The sequence below is a fragment of the Oncorhynchus masou genome, chromosome 9, assembly GCF_036934945.1.
Source record: "Oncorhynchus masou masou isolate Uvic2021 chromosome 9, UVic_Omas_1.1, whole genome shotgun sequence".
In the NCBI taxonomy this organism is placed as follows: Eukaryota; Metazoa; Chordata; class Actinopteri; order Salmoniformes; family Salmonidae; genus Oncorhynchus; species Oncorhynchus masou.
The window spans coordinates 54,437,583-54,461,180 of NC_088220.1; the positions used below are offsets into that span (position 1 = coordinate 54,437,583).

At 41.2% G+C, this 23,598-nt stretch overlaps 1 protein-coding gene across 1 annotated transcript; it reads right to left on the reverse strand.

The window, feature by feature from the left end:
- Positions 1 to 711: 711 nt before the first annotated feature.
- LOC135546208 (myelin protein zero-like protein 2) lies at positions 712 to 21,637 on the reverse strand. Its single transcript, XM_064974441.1, has 4 exons — positions 21,383 to 21,637; positions 2,564 to 2,733; positions 2,061 to 2,271; positions 712 to 1,715 (listed from the first exon to the last, which is right to left on the reverse strand). Exons 1-4 carry the CDS (start codon positions 21,507 to 21,509, stop codon positions 1,546 to 1,548), a joined length of 678 nt encoding a protein of 225 aa, XP_064830513.1. The 5' UTR covers positions 21,510 to 21,637; the 3' UTR covers positions 712 to 1,545.
- Positions 21,638 to 23,598: the final 1,961 nt, after the last annotated feature.

Genomic DNA, 23,598 nt, shown 5'->3' on the forward strand with positions numbered 1-23,598 from the left:
CCTGTGGTGCCACTGTCCCTATCTCAGTCAGAGTCATCACCTCCGTTGTAGTCAGAGCTCCTGTCGTCTTCCTCAGAGGAACTAGGGTCCTTAGTGCTGGCCTCAGAGATCATACCGTCCGAGCTGTCAACCTCTAGCACGTCATCGTCCATATACAGGTGGATGGCCTTTGCAGGGTGGCTAAGACACACACACACACACACACAGAGGACAAGGCCAGGAACAGGGACACACACACAAACACGAACATACGCACACGCAGAGATCAAAATCGGGAAAGGTTGAGCATGAATTTGCCTTTTAGATGAGAGGCAGCCACCTCTTCAATGAATAGGAAAAGAACAACTCTTCAAGCGATACCATCTTGGAACACCATGTTTGATCGGGATCAATCAATAGGTCTGGATTTTGTTGTTGTAAAAGAAAAATACTTCCATCGCCAAGTAGTAGAGTTGGCTTTTGTTGGTGAGGCACATGTGGTTACACATGACGTTGTTTAAATTAAAACCTCAAGAAGCACCCAATGCAGAGGGATCTGAAAACCCAACAGAATGAGAGGCAAAGTAGTCCCTTCATCCATAGACCATAGATAAAGAACACTACTGATATAGAATTTGATGTGTTCAACTGACCATAATTGCACTGTCTAAAACAGACACAAAGTTTCAACCGTCTAAAGGTGAAAAAACTACAATACAGTGACAGTCATAGTGAAATAGTCAATTATTTGAAATGTTTAATAATGTTAAATCATTATTTTCAAAATGTTAATATAATCAACTGTATGTTGATTATAATATTTGAGAAATGTCTGCTTTAAGCAAGTGCCTTAGGTCTTGCAGTGAATATTGACAGCATTTTGAGTATTTCTGCAGTAGTTGAACATTTTCACTGATAAAAAAAACACATCTGTTTAGAAATACAAAATCACTTCAGGACAAAATCAAATAATATCATTGATCAGCAGTAAACTAAGACAGAAATGTAAAGACATCTTGTCGTGGACTTGTGGTTGAAATGCATTGAGCCAGATGAGAGAGAGACTGCTGGTACCTATACAACCATGGGCATTGGTTTACTAAGTCCTATGCGATTGGAAAATGATTTGGCAGATGTTAGAGTTTGAAACTGGTAGTAGTAAATCACAATAGAAATACTGTACATTATTTTCCACAACTATCTCATAAAACATCTACACTTAAACAGGAAATGTGTTAAGAAGCCCATTTGATATACAGGAAAATATTAATGCAGGCCTACTGTCTTTCCAGAAGGTGCATGGCAGTTAGATACAGGATCCAGCAGATGGATAATCTACAGTAGTATTCTAAGGCACTTTTAGCATTGAAGTCTGCTCTTTGTAAAAATATCTGCCCAACGATAGGTCCAGGTTATGGTTCCAAAGTTAGGTCCGGAGGAGAGTGTCCACGCAGACAGAGCAATTGACTGAGCCCTGTCCCAGAGGTAAGCACCACAGAGCCCAGCCAGAGGGAAGACAGGTTGGAGAGATCCCACTCTCTCTCGCTCCTTCTCGCTCTCTCTGTATTACCACACTGTAGGGTCCTTTCTCTCTCTGCGAGGCAGTTCCTCCACCCACTCCTCCTGTCTCTTCTTGAGACATTGCCTTATTGACATGATGATGACGAGGAGGATGACCATCAGCATGATGGCGCCCCCGATGGCTACAGCCAGAATGACAATCTCAGAGAAGGAGGCTGGAAAGAAAAGAGGGGGAAATAAATAGACTAAATGGAAAGTCTCTACTCAAACAAGAATAGATGGCTGGTTCCCAGGGGAGGTACATGATGATGACCTTATGGGATGTTTTAGGATTTTTTTTAATGTATCAACAGCAAACATATTATCCCATTACAATGTCAGCACATACCTACTGTGAGAAGGGAGCTGCTGGATTGAATAAATGACAAATGGGCCAGATTGGTTTTGTAAAGATTGCTGTGAGGTTTTCACAGCCTGAGGTCAAAGATTGGACAGCAGACACGGCTACAGTATATTTTAACCCAGCACCCTTGTACGCTTCACAGTAGACAGACACTAACCTGTGGTGACCACGGTCAGTTTCACCTCCCCCGCGTTGCCGTGGACGTCCGGAGGGTTCTTCACCTGGCAGCTGAACGTCCCGTTGTAGGTGAACTTGACCTCACGCACCACGATGGAGGCGTCCCGCCCCATGATATCACCCGCCCATGTCGCCCGCTTATGGAAACGCCCTTCTGGGGGAGGGTAAGGCCTCTCATGGTAGTAGAACACCTGGCATATATTGGCACAATGCTTAATGAGATCAAATTGCATCTCATTAGAGGGCAGTTAATTGCATCTAATTTACTGGATTGTCGCCTCTAATAGAGCTTCTCCAACAATAGCGTTTCCAAAACAAGGTCATTTTTCTAAATGGTTCAGCCAGATTCCTAAATGACGCTGACAAGGAGGTTGATGGTTGACTCAAAGGTCCTTGACAAAAAACAGAATGCAGACTATAAACACACACACACACAGTCTCTGAACTACCCAGACGGTTCTACAATCAGCCAGGGTGACTCACTGACTCCTCACGGCCAGGTTCGAGGGGGCGGAAGCTCCATGAGACAGTGAGCGTTGCTGGGGTGATGGGCGAGCTGCTCTGGAAGGTACATTTCAGCCGCACATCTGTGCCGTTTACCGCCTCCACCTCCCCCGACGTGTACACCCTCATCCCACTGACCGGTAACACGCCTGAAGCCACAGGAACACAGCACAGCATAGTAGTTATGCAACAGAAACACTAGTAAACATACATCCATAACATACAGTACATACATACAACATCAATACTGTATGTTATGGATGTTTGTTTACCAACAGGCGCTCACACCCACACATTAGAGAAAATGCTGGAAATTAAAGAGAGAAAAAAATTGGCAGCATTTTCCCTGCTCCAGATAATGGATTGAGTGACACCCACAGAATGGAGTCTGCAGTGTGGTCTACACACAAAAACACACACACACAAACACAGTCCCAGGAAGAGACATTATTAACTATTATTGCATTTTTTTGTGCCCTTTTTTCTCCACTATCTTTTGGTATCCAATTGGTAGTTACAGTCTTGTCTCATCGCTGCAACTCCCGTACAGACTCGGGAGAGGTGAAAGTCGAGAGACGTGCGTCCTCCAAAACACAACACAACCAAGCCGCACTGCTTCTTGACACAATGCCCACTTAACCCGGAAGCCAGCCGCACCAATGTGTTGGAGGACACACCGTACTGCTGGCGACCGTGTCAGCGTGCACTGCGCCCGGCCCGCCACAGGAGTCACTAGTGCGCGATGAGACAAGGACATCCCTCTCTTCTCTCTCTCGGAGGACCTTAGCCCTAGGATCATGCCTCAGGACTACATGACATGATGACTCCTTGCTGTCCCCAGTCCACCTGGCCGTGCTGCTGCTCCAGTTTCAACTGCTCTGCCTTATTATTATTGGACCATGCTGGTCATTTATGAACATTTGAACATCTTGGCCATGTTCTGTTATAATCTCCACCCGGCACAGCCAGAAGAGGACTGGCCACCCCACATAGCCTGGTTCCTCTCTAGGTTTCTTCCTAGGTTTTGGCCTTTCTAGGGAGTTTTTCCTAGCCACCGTGCTTCTACACCTGCATTGCTTGCTGTTTGGGGTTTTAGGCTGGGTTTCTGTACAGCACTTTGAGATATCAGCTGATGTACGAAGGGCTATATAAATAAATTTGATTTGATTTGATCCCTGCCAGCCAAACCCTCCCCGAACCCAGACAACGCTGGGCCTATTGTGCCCACAGGTCTCCCGGTCGCGGCCAGCTGCGACAGAGCCTGGACTCGAACCCAGAAACAGGAAGAGACATTCTTAATCACTCAACAGTTCCTATTTCACTACAAAACAACATTACATCAGTACTCGGCTGATCGTCTCTGTTTTCCTCTGATCTTACATTTGTTTTCAATCGCTTTAGTGCAATTTTCATAAGTATGAGATTCACAACTCTTAGTACAAAACTAAAAACAGATCATTGAAAAGACAGTTGCTTCAAAACTCTAAGCACATTTTCAATTTACTAACTACCACACCACAAAATCAAATCATACAGTCACTTTTCACCAAACTTAATCAGTGTTTCATCGAGAAATAAATGTTTCACATTGCAATACATGTTCATATAAAGTCATTGCTTTTCATAATGCAATGCTCACATTACTTTTGATATGATTGTCTTCTCATTTGTTAAAATTAATTTTACTATAACTTAATCAAATTTTAATTGCCACATGCTTCATAGACAATATGTGTAGACTAACAGTGAAACTCTTACTTACGGGTCCTTTACCATCAATGCAAAGTTAAAGATAAAAAAGAAAACAGAAATAGTGACACGAGGAATAAATACAGTGAATAACTAATAAAAATAACATGACTATATATTTTAGTGAGTAGAAAATAACATGGCTATATACAGGAAGTACCAGTACCGAGTCGATGTGCCGTGGACGAGGTAGTTGAGGTAGCTATGTACTGTACATATAGGTAGGTGTAAACTGACTAGGCAACAGGATAGATAGACAGTAGCAGCAGTGTATGTGGTGTATGTGTATGTGTCAGTGTGAGGACTGTATGTGTGAGTGTGTGGCATCAATATGCATATGTGTGCATAGAGTAAGTGCAAGAGAGTTAGTCCAAAAAAGGCTCAATGCAGGTAGTCCAGGTAGCCATTTGATTAGCTGTTCAGGGTCCTGTTGGTTCCAGACTTGGTACATGGGTACTGCTTGCTGTGCAGTAGAAGAGAGAACAGTCTATGGCTTGGGTTGGTGGAGTCTTTAACATTTTTTTGGGCCTTCCTCTAACACCGCCTGGTATTGAGGTCCTGGATGGCAGGAAGCTCGGCCCCAGTGATGTACTAGGCCATACACTCTACCCTCTGTAGTGCCTTGCGGTCAGATGCCAAGCAGTTTCCATACCAAGCGGTGATGCAGCCAGTCAAGATGCTCTCGATGGTGCAGCTGTATAACTTTGAGGAGCTGAGGGACCATGCCAAATCTTTTCGGCCTCCTGAGGGGAAGAGGCATTGTCGTGTCTGTGTTGGTGTGTATGGACCATGATAGATTCTTAGTGATGTGGACACAGAGGAACTTGAAGCTCTCAAACCCGCTCCACTACAGCCCAGTCCATGTGTATGGGGGCTTGCTCGGTCCTCCATTTCCTGTAGTTCACGATCAGCTCCTTTGTCTTGCTGACGTTGAGAGGGAGGCCAATAACGATCCTTTTACTGCAGTGGGATAAATCAGGGTCACCCAGAGTGTTTCTTGGTAATCTTAAACAAATCTACTTTGAAAAAATGTATACAGCTCACACACATGTTTATGGGCTTAAAAAAGACCCCTGTACCATGTCAGATATACTGTAGAGTTGTAATGTATTCCATTTGGAGTTTGCATCCTAGTATTACACTTTATAAACATCACCGAAGACTTAGAGAATTATAACAATGTAACTGTATGTAACAAAGGTATAAGTAAATCAATTTACAAAATTAAGTTGTTGGGGTCTTCTTGATTGGGGGGGGTTTCACACTGCTTTACTAAAATTGCATTGGAAAACACTGTTTATATGCCATTTACGCAGTGATAGAGTCCACACATTTTTGTATGTGATCTCAGTGTGAATCGAACCCACAACTCTGGTGAACTGAGTCACATTAGACATAAGCATACCACCCTCCTTCAGGCCATGGATGAGGCATGCAATGACATCAATCCAGACCTATATGAGGCTTGGATTCGCCATGCAAAAAGGTTTTTCCCCAGGTGCATGAACAATGAGGACATTTACAGGTGTCACGTTCGTTATAATAAGTGGACCCAAGCGCAGCGTGATCTGGGTTCCACATCTTTTTATTTCTTAGTGAAACACTAAGCAGAGCAAAACAAAACAATAAAAGAAGAAAACGAAACATGAAGCTACAAATATGCTCACAGGCAACTATACATAGTCAAGATCCCACAAAGCACAATGGGGAAATGGCTGCCTAAATATGATCCCCAATCAGAGACAACAATAAAAAGCTGCCTCTGATTGGGAACCATACCAGGCCAACATAGATGTATAAATCACCTAGATAACCCAACCTAGTCACAACCCGACCTAACCAACAGAGATAATAAAAAGCTCTCTATGGTCAGGGCGTGACAACAGGGCCATTTTGGAGGGGTTGGGGGCTTTCTAGAGGTCGGTGGCCACGGGGCACATGCCCGTTTGGCCCTGGACATTTACTGCAATGTAGATAAGAACCAATGGTCAAATGCTCAAGACAGGCTTGATGCAAACTAGTACCTTCCAATCATGATGTTTTTTCATTAATTTAACTTAGTTTAATTTTAATACAATACACCTATGTCGTAATTATATTAGTATATTTATATTTTGGATCAATGGTTGTGTGGTGAGACATGTCTACAAACAAAATGAATGCACAATATAAGGTTTAGCATAAGACTTGCTGCATTACAAGTGTTACCAGTGTGGAGTTTTGTACTAAGTGTTTTGAAATTTCACATACGTGTTAAATAGCAACAAAGTGAATGAAAAAAACTGTGCAAAATGTTCTTGGCCCCAGTTAAATCAGAAGCCCGGCTTATTCTGTTCAGGTGTCGTCCGAGTTAAGATTGCTCTGTGTGCTTTGTGTTCTTTCTTTGTGTGTGTGTGTGTGTGTGTGTGTGTGTGTGTGTGTGTGTGTGTGTGTGTGTGTGTGTGTGTGTGTGTGTGTGTGTGTGTGTGTGTGTGTGTGTGTGTGTGTGTGTGTGTGTGTGTGTGTGTCTTTGTGCGTGTTGCCATGGTAGTTCAAACAGGGTACAAATAACAATAATTTCACCTTATTGTAAATAATTTAGGATGAAACAACAAAATCAATTGGACTGAGGAATGAATCTGACAAGCTATTTATTTTATAATATCATTTAAATATTTCTCATGACTGATTTATTTATTGGACTGCTCTAGGTTATTATACTGAACAAAAATATAAATGCAATATGCAACAATTTCAGTTCATATAAGGAAATCAGTCAATTGAAATGAATTCATCAAGCCCTAATCAATGGATTTCACATGACTGGGAATACAAATATGCATCTGTTGGTCACAAATACCTTAAAAAAAATGGGCCTCACAATGGGCCTCAGGATTTCATCACAGTACAATTGTGCATTCAAATTGCCATTGATAAAATGTAATTGTGTTCGTTGACATCAGCAAACCACTCGCACACACGACGCCATACACATGGTCTGCGGTTGTGAGGCCGGATGAATGTGAGGCCGGTTGGATGTACTGCCAAACTCTCTAAAACAAAGTTGGAGGTGGCTTATGATAGAGAAAAAAACATTAAATTATCTTCCAACAGCTCTGGTGATCATTCCTGCAGTCAGCATGCGAATTGCAAGCTCCCTCAAAACTTGAGACATCTGTGACATGTTTTGTGACAAAACTGCAGATTTTAGAGTGGCCTTTTATTGTCCCCAGCACAAGGTGCACATGTGTAATGATAATGCTGTTTAATCAGCTTTTTGATATGCCACACCTGTCAGGTATTATCTTGGCAAAGGAGAAATGCTCACTAACAGTGATGTGAACAAATTTGTGCGTTGGAACATTTCTGGGATATTTTATTTCAGCCCATGAAACATGGGACCAACGCTTTACATGTTGCATTTATATTTTTGTTCAGTGTAATTAGAAGAAGTGTTCTGTCCCGTTAAATTGGATGGCCAAACCACATTTTGTAGAGAGTGCAATACCCCTTTTATATGGGTAGGCACCAGGGATGCTGTTCAACCCAATGACCAAGCAGATCATGATCTAGTACTCTAAAACCTCTGGGTAGATATGAGTGTTAGTACCGGGTTGTATTCATTAGGGCACACCATAGCAAAACATTTTGCAACATAAAACAAAAACGTGCATATAAGGGAAATACCTAGTCAGTTGTACAACTGAATGCATTCAACTGAAATGTGTCTTCCGCATTTAACCCAACCCCTCTGAATCAGAGAGGTGCATAGGGATGCCTTAATCGATATCCACATCTTCCCCGTTTGCTATGAAGCCACTAAATAAGAGCTGGTGCAACCAATTACCTTCAGAAGTCACATAATTAGTTAAATAAAGTTCACCTGTGTGCAATCTATGTGTCACATGATCTCAGTATATATACACCTGTTCTGAAAGGCCCCAGAGTCTGCAACACCACTAAGCAAGGGGCACCACCAAGCAAGCGGCACCATGAAGACCAAGGAGCTCTCCAAACAGGTCAAAGTTGTGGCGAAGTACAGATCAGGGTTGGGTTATAAAAAATATTTTAAACTTTGAACATCCCACAGAGCACCATTAAATCCATTAATAAAACATTGAAAGAACATGGCATCACAACAAACCTGCCAAGAGAGGGCATGTGGGAGACTCCCCAAACATATGGAAGAAGGTACTCGAGTCAGATGAGACTAAAATTGAGCTTTTTGGCCATCAAGGAAAAATATATGTCTGGCGCAAACCCAACACCTCACATCATCCCAAGAGCATCATCCCCACAGTGAAGCATGGTGGCGGCAGCATCATGCTGTGGGGATGTTTTTCATCAGCAGGGACTGGGAAACTGGTCTGAATTGAAGGAATGATGGAAGGCGCTAAATACAGGTAAATTATTGAGGGAAACCTGTTTCAGTCTTCCAGAGATTTGAGACTGGGACGGAGGTTCACCTTCCAGCAGGACAATGACCCAAAGCATACTGCTAAAGCAACACTCAACTGGTTTAAGGGGATACATTTAAATGTCTCGCAATGGCCTAGTCAAAGCCCAGACCTCAATCCAATTGAGAATCTGTGGTATGATTTAAAGATTGCTGTGCACCAGCGGAACCAATCCAACTTGAAGGAGCTGGAGCAGTTTTGCCTTGAAGAACAGGCAAAAATCCCAGTGGCTAGATGTGCCAAGCTTATAGAGACATTCCCCAAGAGATTGTAATTGCTGCAAAAGGTGGCTCTACAAAGTATTGACATTGGAGGGGTGAATAGTTATGCACGCTCAGGTTCTGATTTTTTTGTCTTAATTCTTGTTTGTTTCACAATAAAAAATATTTTGTATCTTCAAAGTGGTATGCATGTTGTGTAAATCAAATGATACAAACCCCCAAAAAATCTATTTTAATTCCAGCTTGTAAGGCAACAAAATGGCCAAGGGGGTGAATACTTTCGCAAACCACTGTATATACTAGGCGGTGCAAGAGGAAGGCCCACAAAATTGTCAAAGACTCCAGTCACCCAAGTCATAGGCTCTGCTACCACATGGCAAGCGGTACCAGAGTGCCAAGTCTAGGACCAAAAGGCTCCTTAACAGCTTCTACCCCCAAGCCATAAGACTGCTGAACAATTAATCAAAAGTTCACCCGGACTGTTTACATTGACACCCCCCCCCCCCCCTTTCTTTTTACACTGATGCTACTCGCTGTTTATTATCTATACATAGTCACTTTACAAATGACCTCGACTAACATTGACTCGGTACCGGTGCCCCCTGTATATAGCCTCATTATTATTATGTTATTTTCTTGTGTTACTTTTTTAAACTTTAGTTTATTTAGTAAATATATTCTTAACTCTATTTCTTGAACTGCATTGTTGGTTAAGGGCTTGTAAATAAGCATTTCACGGTAAGGTCTACACCTGTTGTATTCGGCACATTAAATTGGATTTGATTTGATTGGACAACGAATGCATCCCTCCCATGCTGAGAGGGTTTTTGATATGGCTATAAGCCTATGGGTCCATAAAGACTGGATGCTTGTTCATCTAATGAGTTCACGCATGTAGCTGGGAAAACAGCTGCTGGTCTCGGCTCCCCAGGAACCTGTATTTTCCTTATCAGCAGCGCAGAGGGCTTCCTGTAGGCCACATTACCAGTAACCAGCCCCACTGTACATTAGACAGAGAGGGCCCTCCTTCATCACCAACACCAGAGGAGCGCACCCAGTTCCCCCTGGCCCTAATGTGTTTTAAATTGCCCAAAATCCTTGAGGGGATGTTGGGGGCGGGTGGGGGGGGGGTTGGTGGCGGCAGACTGATTGGGCCTGCCTCGGGAAATGGCAAAATTCTCAGGGACGAGAAAAAGGCCTCGATTTAGGAGCTCCGAGCTGGCTAGCTTGGCCTATATCAGTCCCAGTTAATGACCGTGGCTGGCAGAAGGAGGACGAGGAGGAGGCTCAGACCTGGGACAATCACTTTGTCTGTTCACAGCAGACTCCACACTGGCTTTTGTTGTGAGGGGAATGGGGCTACCGCACATAGGCCAGCATCTCCCTCCTTCCCCAACACATTTATCTTCCACCAGGAAACTGGAGCACGGAGGATGGGGGGGGGAGTTGGAGAGCGGAAAGGGAAGGGGAGGTAGACTAAACTGGTTCTCACACAGTACCTATTTACAGTAGGTTCATCCAAACTCAAGTATGTTAAGTAATCAACTTAAAGACTGCACTATGAGATGCATACCATTTGAATTTGTGTTACATTTTTTTTATCATGTGAAAGCAATTGTTGACATTATAAGCTGCCTAGCTAGCATATTTGGGTCCTTGGAAGTTGTGGGAAAGTATATTTTTGGTTTGCCATTGGATCTGGGAATGAAGCCATACAATACGTTTGGTAAAACTGAATGTTTTTTACACGTTCTGAGAACAGAAGTGAAAATGTCACCTGTTCTAGGAACTTACATTTCTATGTTGAAGGGAGGTTCTGACAACGTTTTACTATGGTTCCCTGAACATTTTACTGGGAGGTTTTAGTAAATTATAGGTCAGTTGAAGGTAATTAAAACTGTTCTGAGAACACACTGATTGCCTAGTTTGTGTTAACTGTTTTTAACTCCAAGCACAGATAGGTCGCAAGAAACTGTATTTGATTAAGCATTAATCATGCAAACACGTTTCTTTTTTTATGGTGTCACGGCATCAATGAGATTCAAACCTATGATCTTCTGTTCTGTAGCCATGAAAACAGTCCACTGCGCCACCAGGATGGAGCTCGCATGCCATGTATTTAATTTTAGTCTATTCAAACAGACCCCATTTCAAAGGAAACAAGCACTCACCACATACCAAGCACTTTGACATGTACCAACAAACGAGCGTGATCATTCTACAGTGGTCCCTGCAGCTTACCCTCAAACTGGTCTGATTAGAACACTTATTTGGAACGCCCAGTTTTAACTGACGCAACAGTCAGTTGCGAAACTTTCAGCTGGCCACACTTTTTTTTCCACAGAAACATTTTGCACAAACACAGTCCTTACAAAGCTAGATCCTGAATGTGACCAGTTTATTTTTGGACATTCACAGAAGTCGTGACAGCATAACACAATCATTCAAACCAGAAAATGGAGGCTACATTAGTCCTAGCGCTAACTGAGAAAAGATTGACATCACACAAGCGGTCAGAAACTACAATATGAATTAGCTAATAGAAATTTCTATTTACAATTCATCACATCACGGGTGAGTTCAACATTGATTTCGAAGAGGGAAGTTTGTCCGGCTCAGAAAAGCCTCAAACATATATTGTCTGCAACAGTGAAATGGAGTTAATGAAGAGGTGGAACACACAAAATCGAATGTAATCCGAGGATGGGTAGTTTGTGCGCGCCACCATGTTTGTTTTTTTGGGTCAACAAAACAGGAGACAAGAGAAGTTTGGTCTATTTGCAGTATGCATGTTGAAAGGGGTGTTTCATCTACGATCATTCACTTCCCTTCATTCACTTCCGGATGTTTACTCAAAAGATGAGTGAACCATTCCATCACCTCATTATAATATCTTTGGTCTGACAGACATTTACGTGACACCCACAATGCATTGTATAATGTCAACAAACATGGTGCCACACATAGCTGGCAAATAGCTTAGCATTAGCTCATCATAATCAGTACAACCTTCAAAAAAGTATTTTACACACATCATAGGTATCCATTACAATCTATGCAATAATCAGAATGCATTATTTGTCGCCAGCACTTAAAAACATGTAAATAGAACTGTAAATACATTATGCTCCATACATATACTGTCTGCTACCGTCACGTTCGTCGTAAGGATCGGACCAAGGCGCAGCGTGGCATGCGTACATTCTGAATAAACTAACAAAATAACAAAACGAAACGTGACGCTATACAAACGAGTGCTGACAGGCAACTACACATAGACAAGATCCCACAACAGAAAGTGGGAAACAGGGCTGCCTAAATATGATCCCCAATCAGAGACAACGATAAACAGCTGTCTCTGATTGGGAACCATATCACGGCAACATAGAAATACAAAACCCCTAGAACTACAACAACCCTTGACATACAAAACCCTAGACATACAACACTAGAGTACCCACCCTAGTCACACCCTGACCTAACCAAAATATATATAAAACAGAGATATCTAAGGTCAGGGCGTGACAGTAGAAACACTATACAGAAAATAAGGCACTTACTTTGATAGAAAAGCACACAGTTCAAAGTTATTATTTGTAAGGAAAACAACAATGAAAGCAATGCGAGCGCCAGCCAGAAAATGTGCCGCACATGGAAAAAGTTTGTGCAAGACTATGCAAATGTATGCAAATGTCTGCGGAAACACTCAGGAATGGCTTAGGCTCTCCTCGAAGATAGAAGTTTGTCCGGTTCAGTAAAGCCTCAAACATAAATTGTCTGCAACAGTGAAATGGAGTTAATGAAGCGGCGGAACACACCTCAATTCCAACTGTTGTTAGAAAATAAAACTTGAAATTGACAAGTTGAAACATAGCCTATAGATAATTTGCATTCAGCCCAGTTAACTGTCCTGTTGCGTAACAATCACATTTTGGAACAGTGAGTGCATTCTGACATCACGTGCATAAACAACTCACGCTGGGGCTACTGTTAGAGATATTTGGAACTCATGTGTGAAAAGGTTAAGATCAGGTGTGGCCAATTAGTGGGAGTGGCCAACACACCTGAACATACTTAACAAGATAGAGGATAGAGTTTTATTGACACTGAGAACAGAATGTATATGCTTTTAAATAACATTCTTAGAATGTTCTTTGAACATTACTAATGTTTTCTTGTTTTAAGTTTTCTTCGTGTTCTGAAAACATGACTTTAAATAGAATCATGAGAAAACCTGCAGAAAACATGCTGAAGTACTGAAATTCTCACAGAAGAACGTTGTTTTTTAACGTTCCCTGAATAATTTGAGAACATTACTTTAAATAGAACCATGAGGAAACCTGTAAGAAACGCGATGCTGAAGTAGTGAAATTCCCACCTAAGAAACATATGGTTCTCAGAACATTATGCCCGAGCTGGGTATCCTGCACCATTCCCAGAACCTTGTGGGATGTCCCGAGAACCGTATGTTTCTTAGAGCCTGGTGAGAGCATGGTTGTCCTAAAATTATTTGTCCTATAATTATTTTGTATACAACCTTCCCACAAGGTTCTGGGAAATGTGCAGGATACCCAGCTAGTGAATAATATTCTGAGAACCATATGTTTCTTAGGTGGGAAATTCAGTACTTCTGCATAACCTTTCTTTATGGGAATGGTGCAGGATAGTTGCTTGGCTTTGGAACATTCTCAGCACATTTAAGGAACTTCACAAAAAAATGTAATGGTATTTCATTACTTTATCAGAACGTTTCTTAAAAGTTCAAACATTATTACATTTCATTTAAATTTTTGTAACGTTCTACAAATGTTATCCTACTGGTTTGACATTGGGAATGTTCTCAAATAGTAAAGATGGCATTACGAAACAATGTTCTTCTGTTGGAATTTCAGTACTTCAGCATAACGTTTCCTACAGGTTTCCTCGTGGTTCTCTTTAAAGTCATGTCCTCACATAGTTCCGAGAACATTAAAAACGACTTTCTTCTGTGGGAATTTCAGTACTTCAGCATAATGTTTCCTACAGATTTCCAGATGGTTCTATTTAAAATAATGTTCACACCTTGTTCCGAGAATGCTAAGAAAACTTTCCATTAAAAAAAAAAACTATAATTGGTGTTCTCAGAACGTTAATAAAACCTCCCAGGAAAACTTTTAGGAAACCATTGCAAAACTTTGTCAGACCACAATTTGGGGCATTTCATGATGTGGTCATTCCTATTCTCGACACAGATGATTTTTTCATAGCAGGTTAGGATAATTAACGTGAAAAGTTAGATGAATTAATGTGGCATGTTAAGAGAATGAGGTTAAAGTTAGGAAAATAGTTAGGGTTAGGCTTAGCTACAATGCTACAGTTGTCAACAACTTTTGTCCCGACGTGAAAAAAATGGCTAGGTAACAATGGCAAGCATCACTGGATGTAACTTGATATCAAGGAGCGGTCTGTAATTAAACCCTTCTCGTTTTACTGGTCAGGAAACATATGGCTTCGTTCACAGAACCATTGGGACACCAAAAACGTACGTTCCCACAACTTCCAGGGAGCCAAAAGTGTTAGCTGGGACACTGTAGGGGAATTCAGTGGGAACAGCCAGAGAGATTGGAGATGATGATATTAATGGGATGTTTATTTGTTTGTCCGTCTTTCTGTCCGTTGGGCTCGTTTGCTTGTTTACATTTCGAATTGGGACCATCTAGCGTCTACTGACCACACCCATTGTCCAGGGATTTTTTTATGGCATATCGTGTGGATGCCAGTGCAATAGGCTTGCAGTATGGGCTTGCAGTATGTCGCAGACAAGATAGAGAGAAAAAGTAGGAATATCCATATCAAAAAAGTATGAATAATCCACATTCTGTGAGTCATTTTCATACTTTTGTAGATATAATTTATTACAGCAGTGACATACTTTGGGATGAACATATTCCTTCAATTGCTCTAAATCTGTTGCTTGAACCTGTCAATATTATCTTCTCCCTGCATATCTTTTAGCCCGAGATCAGTTTATCATACCTCTCTCTCTCTCTCACTCTCTCACTCTCTCGCTCTCTCTCGCTCTCTCTAGTCTATAAGGTCTCCGTGAATACCTGCATACAGTAGCTATTAAATCGGTGTTATGGCTCTATATGTGTTTTTAATCATCAAATAACTTCAATCAATCTGCTGCATTATAGTCATTGATTGATTAATGTGTCAGTCTCCAGTAGAGAGTGCATGTGGATGTTATCAACACATTACAGAGTACCTTCCTTACCAAAAAGACCGTTGAAATGTACCGTAGGTGCAAATCTAACGTGCTGTTGTTACTTAATGTGAATAGAAGGTGGGTTTACATTGGATCTGGAAGAACGATGTAAGGCAACTCAACTGATCGGCACGGCTCTCCCCTCGGACTTGGGAAATTGTGTTCATTACAATATTTCCTACATCGTGTCTATGTTTAGTTTTTCTTCCCCTATTAGGAGCAGACTCCTAGTTTGCCGGACAAAACCTGACTCTCTTACAGCTTTGGAGAAAGAAACACTTGGGCCGGGTCTCCTACACATAACAACACAAAACCTAAGAAGACTACAAAGACTCTCCTCGCTCCTTTGTGGGCAGAGATTTCACAAGCACAGGTTACATTTACAAGAGCTCTTTCATAGTGGGAGGGAGGAGCTGAGTTCAGGTAACAACCTACATTCACAGGCCAAGCTACATACTCTCACTATCACTCTCACTCTCACACACACTGTCACACACACACACACACACACACACACACACACACACACACACACACACACACACACACACACACACACACACACACACACACACACACACACACACACACACACAGTGCATGGGTAAAATCACCAGGGAAGCCAATCCAGAAAAAAAAAAAGTCCTATTACAACCTATGTGTTGTCATAATTGAGTTGTTTACTCTATAACCTGTTAGTTCATATGCCTTGACACAGTGATATATAGGCCTAAGGCCGAGACAATAAGAAGACACAGTGGCAAAATAAATTCAACCACACATTTGTTTGACTACAAAACCGGAGAGCAACAGCTGTCCGTTGAATTCCACAAAACATATAGCAAGTAACAAACAGAACACCATACCTACAGACAGAACACCATACCTACTGTGAAGCATGGGGGTGGAAGCATCATGCTTTGGGGCTGTTTTTCTGCAAAGGGACCAGGACGACTGATCCATGTAAAGGAAAGAATGAATGGGGCCATGTATTGTGAGATTTTGAGTGAAAACCTCCTTCCATCAGCAAGGGCATTGAAGATGAAACGTGGCTGGGTCTTTCAGCATGACAATGATCCCAAACACACCGCCCGGGCAACGAAGGAGTGGCTACGTAAGAAGCATTTCAAGGTCCTGAAGTGGCCTAGCCAGTCTCCAGATCTCAACCCCATAGAAAATCTTTGGAGGGAGTTGAAAGTCTGTGTTGCCCAGCAACAGCCCCAAAACATCACTGCTCTAGAGGAGATCTGCATGGAGGAATGGGACAAAATAGCAGCAACAGTGTGTGAAAACCTTGTGAAGACTTACAGAAAACGTTTGACCTCTGTCATTGCCAACAAAGGGTATATAACAAAGTATTGAGATAAACTTTTGCTATTGACCAAATACTTATTTTCCACCATAATTTGCTAATTAATTAATTAAAATCCTACAATGTGATTTTCTGGATTTTTTTTTCATTTTGTCTGTCATAGTTGAAGTGTACCTATGATGAAAGTTACAGGCCTCTCTCATCTTTTTAAGTGGGAGAACTTGCACAATTGGTGGCTGACTAAATACATTTTTGCCCCACTGTACATGACCTACAGCATGTTCAATCAAGTTAATGTTTCAGAGATTTTTGGACTACTAAACAACTATTGATTTAAAATCAAGGAGAGTTAGTGTAAGTTGCAAAGAAAACAGGAGCAGCCTCCACTATTCAAGCACCCTTTCAACTTCTCTGTCATACAGTACACACTTTTAGTTTGTGTTATCCTAGGCTACCTGGCTAAAATAGTTGCTTGCTAGCCTAACTTCCTTCCTTTCATACACCAGGCCAGCTAGTTAATCTTACATTTACATTTACATTTAAGTCATTTAGCAGACGCTCTTATCCAGAGCGACTTACAAATTGGTGAATTCACCTTCTGACATCCAGTGGAACAGCCACTTTACAATAGTGCATCTAAATCATTTAAGGGGGGGGGGTGAGAAGGATTACTTATCCTATCCTAGGTATTCCTTGAAGAGGTGGGGTTTCAGGTGTTTCATCTTAGCCAACTACATCTAGCTACATGTTGAACTTCCATCCTCTCAGGCCAGAGGCACCATGTATGAATTTCATGTTGGAGCAGAATCGCCGTTATAATAAATGTACTTAATTCTCCAGTGTGGAGAATCAAGTAAAACCACAAGTCCAAATCCCTATCTCTATCCATGGCTAATTTAGGAAAGGGATGATTGTAGCTAGCTGTCTTTTATTTTACCTTTATTTAACCAGGCAAGTCAGTTAAGAACAAATTCTTATTTTCAATGATGGCCTAGAAACAGTGGGTTAACTGCCTTTTCAGGGGCAGAACGACAGATTTGTACCTTGTCAGCTGGGGGGTTTGAACTTGCAACCTTCTGGTTACTAGTCCAATGCTCTAACCACTAGGCTACCCTGCCGCCCCACACAACGAAATGCAACAACAACAAAAAATCTGTCAATAATGATGTTTAGGTTGTGATGTGATTGGTCTGAAGCCAAATCCAAACTGGCTTCCCTTGACACTTTTTTTTGGTGGCCCGGAACATTTACAGCTGAGCTCACTCAGTTTAGGTCAACGCTGATTGGTTATTATTGGTTATTATTATTTATTTTTTTTACAAGTGAGATACATTCAGACTCTTGCAAATTGAAGGAAATGTATGAAACACAGAGAGACATGATTTAGTAAAAAAAAAAATCTTGGTAAATTTTGGGGGGGGGGAGAATGGCTTCCCTTGGCATCCATGAATACTCTCCCTCTCTCCCTCTCGCTCTTTCTCCACCCCCTTCTCTCTCTTTCTACCTCCTGCCCTCTCCCCCTTTTTTCAGAATTCAGGGGTGAACTAACAGACTACAATTCATCTTGTAGTATTGGCCTGGAAAAGTGTTTTTTACGATAAGAAAGGATAAAAGTTGAATCCATCAAACCTCCTCTCCCACCTCGGCCTCAACACTGACTCAAGCAGTTCTCCACAGATTGTTGATTTGGAGTAAAGTGCATTTTTTAAAGTCTTTTAAGTGGGCCTAGGTCCAACGCAACAAATTCACTACCACCCACACCAATAACACTCTTATGCTTGGAAGAAAACTTTTCCACACACCATATTCACAGGTAGTCATAGAGCCTTAGGGGTGGGGATAACTCTGGAGCAGATATTTTAATGGATCAATGAATTTTAACATGTAATTTTGCCTCAGTGTCATAAAATGTCATAATATGACATAACAGCTGACATAACTTGTTATAACACTCACACTGTCATGGCCCATATATTTACACCTGTGACATATATTGCGTTATTTTATGGCTGGTTATGACACCTACATAAGAGTGTCAAACTCCACATTTATTGAATTTATGTTTTTGCCCTGCCAAGAAGTCTCCTTTCGTATAAATGTTTGTTTCTTAAATCCTTTGTTGTTGTTGTAATGAATTCTTTACAGTCCTGTTTTTTTAGATCATATTTTAAACAACTTGTAGAATATACACTTTGACACTGTCAAGAAGCATCATGACCATCATAATCATATAAGCCAGATAGGCCAATCACGTACATGCCCTTATGTCAGTCATCAATCAAAAAGAGGGTGTCTTGTCCTGCTCCTGAAATCTGCTCCTGCATTCATCCCAGTCATTAGCAACGGAGCATTGGGGTAGGTGCATGTCTGACATCAATGTGTGCGCAATTCATATGGTCAGTTTAAAAATGGTATATAACATAAGCATACTGTTGACATGTAGACTATGGTGTAACGGAATGTTTTGCCTTGTGTGGTAGGTTTGTAGGTGTCGCTTATGTAGGTGTCATAACCAGCCATAAAAGAACACAATATATGTCACAGCAGGTCTAAATATGTGTCATGGCAGTGTTATGACCATATTATAACAGGTTATGGCAAGTTGTGTCAGCTGTCAAGTACAGTGTTACCAACATGGTACATTACTTAGCTGTTTCCTGATTAATGAATAAACAACATCAGATGAGTCCGATGAGCTATCTTAAATGACTGAAACGGGTTTATTTTTCCTGAGGAAACCCACTAGAGTTGACTGAAACTCCTTTTGTTTACATTATTGACAAATAGTTTGGAGAAAAACGGAATTGTCCCCACAACAACTCTGGCATGCACAGGGAAGTAGATATGAGATAAAATCATTGTTTCAGCTTAGGGCCAAACCCATTCTCATGAAGAAAGAAAAAATCATCAGGAGTTTTAAGAGTGGCTTTGCATTGAAAGGCCCAGAAAACAGTTTCACCCTTTGACTTTATGAGGTTATCTTATAGGGTGCAACTTGACTTTATGCATAAAAAGTGTGTTGACTGTTTAGCATGTCAAAAAACTTTCCTCAGTGATATTGACCCTGAACTAATAACAGTGGCGCAAAAGAAGTGTCCCTTCTCTATTATGGCAAATTAGATGTGATTAACTATGTTAAAAGGGCCAACCAAATATCTGGAGGTTACGTAACCAGCACAGGCAATTCATTATTACTCTGAAGTCGTGTGTGTGTGTGTGTGTGTGTGTGTGTGTGTGTGTGTGTGTGTGTGTGTGTGTGTGTGTGTGTGTGTGTGTGTGTGTGTGTGTGTGTGTGTGTGTGTGTGTGTGTGTGTGTGTGTGTGTGTGTGTGTGTGTGTGTGTCAAGATGGTAAACAAGGATTGTCAGGACAAGCCGACACATGCATGATTGCTTGTCCACGAGCTCATGAAATAGGCTGGTTGAGACGTAGGAAAGCAAAGAAATGAAACTTAGGTATACATTGTGAAAGGAAACCCAGTCATGGCAAGAATGAACATTTATCACCAATGGCAGAAAATCACGTAATGGTTAAGAGAGTATTGTGATAGTTTCCTGTTGATGTTTTAGCTAAACAGGGAAACATGGATATTTACAATATCTAAACAACTTCTCTCTTTGGCCCCTAGTTGTCCTAAACAACCTAGAGTGAATTAATCCACTCCTCTTTAACAAGATTGTTCCTCAACAACTGTGCATGGTGCTGACACAAGCATAGTCTTCTATAGTGCAGAGGACAGGCATGAGATTGATTATTAACCTAAATGCAAGATATTTGAAAAATTCAAAATTATTCCCATAGGGGGAGGGGTATCATGTCTGTGATCAAGAAAATGTACGTGAACATTTGAAGGAGTGAGAGTTTATACAATTGTGTTAGTGATGGTCAAAAGTGTCAACAGTTTGTTGCTCAATATTCCCAGTATTGTCTATCTTTATTTGCACAATTAGTCAGGCACTCTGTTAATATGAATGAATTATTGCTTGGCACATGATGTCAATGTAAACTTAAGCAGCTTGCACCTATTCATATAATCCATTTATAGCACACAGTTGGACACCGTCAGAGATAATGTCAAGGTTAAATAGGCATACCTCTCTCAATACGCCTGTTCTCCAGAGGAATATCAGTGACGCTAAATGCAAATAGTCTAGCTTGCTCAGTTGTATAAATGATAACTAAATAGCCTAAAGTTTGACCTATTTTCATTGTAATCTGTTTATTACAGATCCACCGAGGTTCTTTGTGCATCTGCCAAGATAGTAGCTCATACGAGCCACTAGTGACATCCTTTGACTTGTTCACGGGAAACAGGTGGACCTTCCTACAGGGCAGTCAAAATCTCGGGATCCATTTGCAAGCACGGATATACATTATCAAAAGCAGGAAACGAATTATGTTGCATGAAGCCTCAAGACAATGTGTCTTTGCCTCAATACCGACAAATACGGTAAAGTCATTAAGGGGATAGGCAAGCTGCAGTTTATAAACACGTCGGAATGCTCAGACGACCAACCCTAAGCCAGCGCATGGACCCAAATTCCCACTTCACTTAACGCACCAGTATGAGTAAATGTTTTCACCACTTCACTGGTCTAATGCATAGAACAGCTACTCCCAAATATCACCATACCTTCGTAATGATGTGTCGAGTGAGGGATGGAGGAGAATAATTACTGATCAAACATAATCTAACCATGTGATCTAAACTGCTATAACCAGATATTACTAATAACCACAATTACTGTTCTCTTGGACGAGTTTCCATTGTTTGGATTCATTCAATGTTAGTAGAGTAGACTTATAAATTGAAATAACTTCTCAGCACACTCACCTGAAGTTGCTAGTCCGGAAAAGAGGACGAAGAGATAAAACCGTTTTACGCACATTGAAAAAGGTGTCCGGAGTCGACCCAATTGACCAGACCCTTGTGGAGTCCCCACCATCCCCCCGAATAACATGTGAAGGGACTGGACACTTCGATTCTATAAACTCGGTGAATTCTTCTGGACCTGTCGTTTAGACGTTTAGACTGTAAACCCCAATCCAACACGCACTGACTAGCAGTCTCAGCCGATATGGGACGCGTCTCAACTCGCCACTGCCTTCATCGTTTCGAAGCCCTCCCACCGGTGACCTTTTCCAGGCAGAGTCATTTACTCCATTCTTATCAATCTTCTTGTCCATCCTGTTAAAACACTACATTATTCGGATTACAACCACTAGGCACACACTAGTTGAATCAACCTTAACGTTGTTTGAACCAAAGTGGAATTAATTATCTCTGCTAAGTGGGCATTTTTACTGTCATTCCATTCCAATACTGTATTCTGGTGCTATTCATGGGTTTTGTTCACTGTTGAGTTAATCCTATAGTACTTCTCCTCATCTCTCCTCTCGTTGATGATAGGTTACTTGTTAATGTATTGAGACAGACCATAGGGGGGGGGGGGGGTTTGTTCCACATACAGTGCATTTGGAAAGTATTCAGACCTCTTGACCATTTACACATTTTGTTACATTACAGCCTAATTCTACAATGTATTGAATAGTTTTTCCCCCTCATCAATCTAGACACAATACCCCATAATGACATAGCAAAAACTGGTTTTTTAGAATTTTTGGGAAATGTATTAAAAATCCCAAACAGAAATATCACATTTACATACAGTTGAAGTTGGAAGATTACATACATTTAGGTTGGAGTCATTAAAACTAATTTTTCAACCATTCCACAAATTTCTTGTTAACAAACTATAGTTTTGGCAAGTCGGTTAGGACATCTACTTTGTGATTGACACAAGTCCTTTTTCCAACCATTGTTTACAGACAGATTATTTCACATATAATTCACTGTATCACAATTCCAGTGGGTCAGAAGTTTACATACACTAAGTTGACTGTGCCTTTAAACAGCTTGGACAATTCCAGAAAATGATGTCATGGCTTTAGAAACTTCTGATAGGCTAATTGACATTATTTGACCACGCAGCTGTCATACCGCTCAGGAAGGAGACGCGTTCTGTCTCCTAGAGATGAATGTACTTTGGTGCGAAAAGTGCAAATTAATCCCAGAACAGCAGCAAAGGACCATGTGAAGATGCTGGAGGAAACAGGTACCAAAGTATCTATATCCACAGTAAACCGAGTCCGATATCGACATAACCTGAAAGGCCGCTAAGCAAGGAAGAAGCCACTGCTCCAAAACCGCCATAAAAAAGCCAGACTACGGTTTGCAACTGCACATGGGGACAAAGATCGGACTTTTTGGGAAATGTCCTCTGGTCTGATGAAACAAAAATAGAACTGTTTGGCCATAATGACCATTGTTATGTTTAATTTTTATTTTTTGTTATTTTTTTATTTAACCTTTATTTAACCAGGTAGGCTAGTGTATGCTATTTACAACTGCAACCTGACCAAGATAAAGCAAAGCAGTGCGACACAAACAACATAACAGAGTTACACATGGAATAAACAAACATACAGTCAATAATACAATAGAAAAAGTATATATACAGTGTGTGCAAATGAGGTAGGATAAGGGAGGTAAGGCAATAAATAGGCCATAGTGGCTAAATAATTACAATATTGCAATTAAACACTGGAGTGATAGATGTGCAGAAGATGGGTGTGTAAGTAGGGATACTGGGGTGCAAAGGAGCAAAAAAAAATAAAAAATAACAGTATGGGGATGAGGTAGTTGGATGGGCTATTTACAGATGGGCTATGTACAGGTGCAGTGATCTGTGAGCTGCTCTGACAACTGATGCTTAAAGTTAGTGAGGGAGATATCAAATCAAATCAAATCAAATGTATTTATATAGCCCTTCGTACATCAGCTGATATCTCAAAGTGCTGTACAGAAACCCAGCCTAAAACCCCAAACAGCAAGCAATGCAGGTGTAGAAGCACGGTGGTTAGGAAAAACTCCCTAGAAAGACCAAAACCTAGGAAGAAACCTAGAGAGGAACCAGGCTATGTAGGGTGGCCAGTCCTCTTCTGGCTGTGCCAAGGAAGAGATTATAACAGAACATGGCCAAGATGTTC

Bases quoted from the DNA above. Each gene is read 5' to 3' on its own strand.
- LOC135546208 (XM_064974441.1), bottom strand. From the start codon at position 21,509: ATGTTATTCGGGGGGATGGTGGGGACTCCACAAGGGTCTGGTCAATTG. The intron at 2,734-21,382 runs GTGAGTGTGCTG...CTGTGGCTTCAG, and splicing joins TTCCGGACTAGCAACTTCAG to GCGTGTTACCGGTCAGTGGG. The intron at 1,716-2,060 runs GTTAGTGTCTGT...TTTTCTTTCCAG, and splicing joins ACTGACCGTGGTCACCACAG to CCTCCTTCTCTGAGATTGTC.